This window comes from Rhamphochromis longiceps, linkage group LG19 (assembly GCF_057381845.1).
Source record: "Rhamphochromis longiceps isolate RC_006_pf linkage group LG19, R_longiceps_female_GT1.1, whole genome shotgun sequence".
Lineage (NCBI taxonomy): Eukaryota > Metazoa > Chordata > Actinopteri > Cichliformes > Cichlidae > Rhamphochromis > Rhamphochromis longiceps.
The window spans coordinates 14,879,642-14,886,590 of record NC_140575.1 but is presented as its reverse complement, the minus strand read 5'-3'; the positions used below and the strand labels follow the sequence as shown (position 1 = coordinate 14,886,590).

General features: G+C 40.6%; 1 protein-coding gene across 1 annotated transcript in view; it reads left to right on the top strand.

Moving 5' to 3' along the window:
- The first annotated feature begins 4,570 nt into the window (after positions 1-4,570).
- The window catches only part of sntg2 (syntrophin, gamma 2), a 104,169-nt gene continuing 101,790 nt past the window's right edge, over positions 4,571-6,949 (top strand). Inside the window, exon 1 of the mRNA XM_085392152.1 lies at positions 4,571-4,952. Within this exon, the coding sequence (XP_085248278.1) occupies positions 4,884-4,952 (69 nt within the window). The 5' untranslated portion in view covers positions 4,571-4,883. The remainder of the gene's footprint in view (positions 4,953-6,949) is intronic.

Sequence of the window (6,949 nt, the reverse complement as noted above, 5' to 3'; positions counted from 1 at the left end):
TTTTGGGGCTCATGAAGACATTTTTTTTCTTAGCAAATATAAGACGATCCTTTGTGTTCTTTTTGATCAGTAGTGGTTTGCAAACTTTGCCCAGTCTTTTTCTAATTGTTGAATCAGGAAAACTGACCTTAACTGAAGTAAGTGATACCTGCAGGTCTCTAATGAAGTAGCTGGTGGGCATTTGTTCAGTGAGAGAGGTTTTCAGGAGTGTTGCTGAACCTATTAAGTTCCATCTGCTACACAGTTGTGTGTTTTTATGCAGTTGCAGCATTTCATATGTTGCCTTTGTAATATTTTGAATTAAAAATGTAGAAATTACTATGTTGTTTTTCCTTTACATTTCACACAGACATATGATTTTACAAGGTCTGTAGAATTTGTAGAGTTTGGACAGTAAACGCAATGCACTACATAGTTAAAACTGTAAAGACTGATTTAAACACAGCCTGGAGAAGGCTGGTCTTACCTATGAGAAAGCAGTTCTCGAGGAGTGACTTACTTTGGTGTACAGTGTTATGTAATCCATAACATTATGGGTTTCTGGATCAAAAGTTACTCCTAAAAGCAAGAAGGAACTGTAGAAAAAGAGATAAATGGTATGAATAGGAAGCCAGGAGAAATGCAAGAAAGCATTGGACCTTAGGGTGAACTTGGAGGAACCATGCCCCTCTTATTGTCTGCAGAGGATTACCGTCTGATTACTTTCCAATTTGAACAGAAAAGGTTTTACAGTACAGAAAAGATAGAAGCTGAACCAATTTACAGCAGATTCCTTAATGCCAAGCAGAGAATTCAGCCACACAAAGGCTGCCCTAAGATATGGAAGGATTAAAACAGCAGTTTCACCTAAATTCACTTACCTTTTAACATTGGATACCATAATCAGGGGAAAACTCAGTTCTGGGTATTGTTAAAAAACAGATAGAAAAGTTTAAGAAATCCCTTACGTGTCAAAACAGCAAGTTCACCTCACCTGCTGCCCCTGGAGGAAAACTTTAAAACTTTGCAGACAGTGACATCTGAGATGTTCCAAGTTCACCCTGACAAACACCCCTTAGAGGGAACAAGAACAACACTTTGGGAACATGTGCATCATTACTCTACAGTCGCCAGGGACAAAGGAGGGTCAGGGTGAAAGAAAGTACCCCACCAGCAGCGATCAGTGATTTAGGCCAGGCATCTGAGCACAACTGGTTTTGGTGAAGTATTATTTTCAACACCAGAAATATGCCTACATTATAAACCTGTAATGTAAAATGCAAACTTAGGAAAATGAGCACAAAACTGTGGGAACATGTGCATCATTAGTCTCCAGTCAAAAGGGACAAAGAGTGGCAGAATCTAGCCTACTGGGAGCGATCACTGAATAGGGACAGGTTTTTGAACAAACTGGTTTTCATGGAGGATTATCTTCAACACCAGATATAAGACTAAAAAAAATATATCCGCAATATAAAAAACACAACCCGAGAAAAGCAACACTTTTAAATATAATATCAGAGGAAGAAAGTCACTTTGAAGCCTTGAATTAGGCTTTTTCAGCATCACAGAAGTTAAAGATGGAAGAGTGAGATCCAGCACGATGCGCTTGGATTGGAGAGCGCTTTAAAAATAACTGATTGATGGTTGGACGTCTATTTCCTTCTGCACTGTGGAGCTTTGACCAGATGTTAGGACTGCATCACACTTGGATGGAATTTTCCCTTCAATCTAAAAAATTTATTACATATTAAAGTTTAAAGTACTGAAATGTAGAGGTGACATACAGATACCTTAGTCTTATTAAAGTCTGAGCTACAGCTTTAACAAGACTCAACTCAGAAACAGTAGTAGATGTGAAGCCTGTCTGCCTGCTTTAGGTTGTGCTGTGCAGCCTGTCATTTGCTGTGTTGGGTTTCAGTCCCCTGCAGCCCCGAAATTTCAGTAAAACAATAGTAATACTACTGCTACTCAGTACTGCTATTACTTTTAGATATTGGTTTCTGCTTGTTTTCTTTACACAGTACAGTTCTTTACACAACCTCTTAGTTCTAAGACCAAAAGGTGGAGAGCACCAGGTATTTAAACCTTAGTGGAGGTTGTCCATTAGGTGGTCGTTAATCATGTATTAATCATGTATTAACCTGTTAATCAAGCATACCATTACATGAGCCAAGGGGTGAAAAGGTGTGGAAAAAAGGTGTTGGTCATTACCACCTGAGTTTTCAGGTGAAAGCACTTTGACACCTATTATGTATCTTATCTGTTGAAGTCACCTGTGGGTGGGGGCTGAGGTGCCTGGGTAGGGACCTCAAGACTGTTGCTAGCTGGTGTTAGTGATGGTCGTTCACAGTGGAAATAGATGGCCTCTTTTACTCCTGTAACCATCTGTCTTCTCTGTCCAAGATGTGAGCATTGGCATCCTTGAAAGAGTGACCTTTATCCTTTTGGTGCAGATGTGCGGCTCAGTCTTGTCCTGTCGAGGAGGCTCTTCCAAATTGTGCCATGCGTTTCTGAAATGGCTGTTTGGTTTCGCCTTGGGATGAACCAGTTTTTGTCTAAGGAGCATGGCACGGTATTTGATTTGAGCCACTTCCACCCTAGTGCTCAATATCATCTTTGCTGGTCTTGTAATGTTGTAATGTTACCTGCAACAAATTCAACAAAAGGTCCCAAATAGATACCGTTGCTTTAGTTACATGGTACCAGATGCATTTAATGCATCCCTGCAAAGTTGTGGAGCTTTTGCATATTTACTAACTGAAGGAAAACACCCTGTTATCCAGGTCAGTGCTAAATTTGATTATGATTAATTGTTTTAGAATTATAGGTTTTTGCACAGAGAAGGGAAAAGCTTCTTAACTCTTAAATACAATACTGTGCTTATTTCATTATTTATTTATTCAATGAAGTAAAGTACGTTTTTCTAATTCACGACATGGCCACCAAAGGGCGATACCGATGGCTGCATCAAGCCTTCTGTTTCTATTATGTGTATGAGATAACGGATCTTCTATAAACACTTTCTAGATGAGTGTTTAGGTTTAGTTACTACTTTCAGGTAGTACTGAATAAAACACTGAGTCCATTCTGTCGCTTTTTTCACTTTACCAACTGATATTTTGCCCGTCATCGCGCACCTGCTAATCTCTTCACGTGGCCCACCCAACAGCAAGACTCTATAGAATTCATCCAGGTTTCATTTCTTCTTTCTATCTGCATTTGCGCTTTTCCTTCGTGACATTCAATCATGTCTCCTGAGGGAAAAAAAGAGGCCTATCCCGGGGTGCTCCGTGCTATTCTCGGGTTCTCTGTGGTCTGTCTTAGAGACGTGTTTCTTTTTTACTATTCCCTCTGAGAAAGAAAGTTTTTCGTGTTGTTTGTTTTGCCTCGACTTATTTTTGGAGTCCTATCAGTTTAGGTTGAGCACCAATAAATAGATAATGGTGCTCCAGTGGGCTTAAGTGGTAGTTCTTACTGAGGGCAGAGCTGCACGGGTTTTCTTTAATATAAAATACAGAAATGTATTTTAACATGTGAGCTGCTTCATCTATGCACAGCCTTTTGACCTTTGCAGTTCTGCCTCAAGAAATGTTTACCTGAAACTCAAGGCTGCACACTCAACTCCACAAGGCCTGCTGTATTTGCAGTAGCAGTAATAAGTTGGAAAGCAGATTTTTTTTTTCTCCTCCCCAAATCCATAACAGCCATAAAACATCAGATTTTGCAGGATGCTGAGTGGGAAGCCAGCCATTGAAGTATGAAGCTGAAGTAGCTTCCCTAACAATTGCACCTCTCCCAGTCCTCTGATGATAACTTTTCATACTCTGATGAAAGTGCTAGGCTGTAATATATTGCAATGGGGCGCTTCGTCATTGTTACTCTCCCAGATCCATATTAGCGCTCTAATCCGGAACATAAAAAAATACAAAACAAAAGTCTGTCACTGATTATAGGGCTGTAACCACACAGAATGAAACCCTCTCTCAGGTATTGTGTGCCCTTAGATAGTTGTGAGTCTATTTTTAACCTCTATTTCTCCTGGAAAAAAGAAAGATGGTTATTAGAAGAGGTATCATATTCTGTGTATAAAGCTGTCTATACCACTGAAATCCAACATGAGTCAGGCCGCATTGGCTGGATCCCTGAGGCCAGCTCTGAGGAGCCGGTGATAAGATTGACTTAAAAAAAAAAAAAAAAAAAAAAAGCCCTTCTCTGACCCATCACCCTCCATCAGGAAGATGAGCCTTCTTTCCCTCAAGCGCGGCTTTGAGGATGCCACAGAAATTAATTTGTGCCAGTATCCATTAACAATTACCGTGCTCACACAGTCGGGGAGCCTTCACCTGGCCGCAAAGTTCAAGGACAATGTTGCTGTTTAGTGAACATAAATGTTGTTGATTGCAATATAGCCCATCATTAGAGGATCCGAGCACTAATTATGATAAATATGCATCCGTGATTTCTGCTGATTAAAATGCCTCCAGGACTCCAGCATCAGTGAACGGGTTAATGTGCTGTGGTTTGACGCAGGAATGGTTAATAGGAGGACAGGCAGCAGGTGGGGAGTCATGCAGACTGATGAGGAGCAGCAGCAGCAGCAGAAGAAGCAGAGGAGCCGCTGTGTGCTGACAGTTGGGGCTGAGCCGGTGAGAAACGAGCAGCGACGGGCGCTCCTAGTTCGTCCCTGCAGCGGGCACCATCGTGGTCATCTCAGGATACGCACGGCTGTTTTCCTGTTTTTCCTTTTTCGAAGAACCCCCGAGCTTTTCAGGCATGCTTTCTCCTTCTGTCTTCGTGGGTAAGCGGGACGCCGGTGAATAACACTTCCCTTCAGCGGCTGGATAAATGACTTGAGAAACTCTCGTCGAAGTGAGCGGACAGAGAAAGCGGTTGTACGGGAGATGAATGTTACCGGGAAACAGCAACCTGAGCTGATCGAGCGACCCGCCAGCCTCCCGGTTCCAACTTCGGCAAGTAAACCCTTTCAGTCATTCCCTGTGAATGACTGAAATCTAACAGCAGTTTGCAGTTTCCGTGTTAGGGCACTCCGAAAGAGCACTCGGGCAGTTCGTCCGCTCATGTGGAAGGCAGCTCCAAGCTTCCTTTAAAATTATACTATTTATGCTTCTTTGCTTTTAACTGCTTGACGCTGCACAGGCTCGCGTTCAGGTGTCAATCGTTTCCAAAGCGTCATGAATAGCTGTACAGTTCGGCATACATCTAGAAAACTATCGCTCTCTTACTTAAAAAACAAACAAACGTTCAACTTTTCTAGATGGCGTTTTGCTGGTCATATAACGATAAATGATCTATTAGGCATGAGCTGCTGGTATCCAAGTGCTACAGGTTTAAGAACAATATCTATGGAAACATGGCTATTTTATGTATTATTTATTGTTGCATTAGCCGAATCCAGCAAAAGACTATACTAATGTCTTATTGCTGTTTATTACATTATTTGAACAGTGTAATTGAACAAACGAGCGCGTAATCATTACATTGGCTAATTCCTAAATTAAGTCTGGTACGTAGTTTCTTCTCTATGATGAAACGGCGCGTTTGGTTAAATGATTATCCGGTATGATTTGATAGGTTGTAGCATTTATGTTGCAGGTGCACTAAGCAGCTTAGCTCTTATAGCTTGATATTATTTTTCACATTTAATTTAACTCTTTACAGTAACAATAATAAAAAACAAACAAACCAGTGTTCACGATTTGAGATGACAACAAAATAAGTTTAAATAAGTGACTGCTAATTGTTTCCGTTATAGCGCTCTCGAACCCCAGTTGTAATACAGCTATTATTATTATTATTGTTATAATTATTATTATTATTATTATCACCATCTTTTGTCGTGAGTTCACCGAGCTTCCTTCAGGGCTTCATATTTAGCAGGATATCATGTTTAGGCTACTTTAGCAAGAAAACAGATGACCTGACCTTTTACCAGACTTTCATATTCTGTGAGTCAGCTCTGTAAAGAAAAGTCCATCATAGGCTGCAGGACATATTACTTAACCAAGCACTGTCTTCAGAAATAGGGTTAAAATTATATATCACCACTTGCATCCACAGTTGATTTTTCATATGTGTCAGTAAACATGTTTCCATGGATACCTTGCTGTAAAGTTTTAAGTTCTTGGTTCATTTAAAAGGACAGCTTCTGGCACATCTTTACCTACATTTGTCCTTTTGTCGCCTTCGCTGGGCGTCCAGAACCTTTAATTCAATTGAAGCCACTGCCTTGCTTTCACAAAGCCATTAAATACTGGATATCTGAGCCTCTGGGGACACACAAGTCTTGAGCTTAACTCTATTTAGAGTGCGTTCAGTTTCCACACACTTCCACTCTCCATTTACCACTGAGTAATGGCTAAGATTATACAGTAAGCACAAGTAAACAGTTGCAAATTGCAAGAGAATCTCCCATTCCACAACTCGTGTTTATGACAGTGTAATGTAAAGTTTCAGGCTGGTAAGCATGGACTTAATTGTGCCTGGAATTAACAAAATGTAGTTTGGCATGTCCTTCAGCAGTTTCAAATATCAGGGTAAGCTGGCTTGAATTAATGCCAAAATGTGTTAATTATAGATGCTTTATTATATGCAGTTAGGCTGCTTGGAAGATTCCAGAGACGGATTCGAGTTTGCATCCAAAGTGCTTTACCATATTTCCCGTTTTTACTCCCCCCTCCCCAATTTAGGTCATATATATTTGGATTATGTTGTTTTAAGGGGTTTTTACTCCATCTTCAGTCAAAGGGAATGTTAAACATGAAACCGCAATCATAAAATTTGGATTTTTCAAACACGGAGATGCCCTGAATTTATCTGGGTGATTGGCAATCACTGATAAATTAGATGACAGTGCTGGGAAGGCACACCTCTCCTATTTTTTCCCTTTGTTATTCCCATAGCACGCTGGGTGCATATCAACAAATATTTGATGCCCCCTAATGATGAA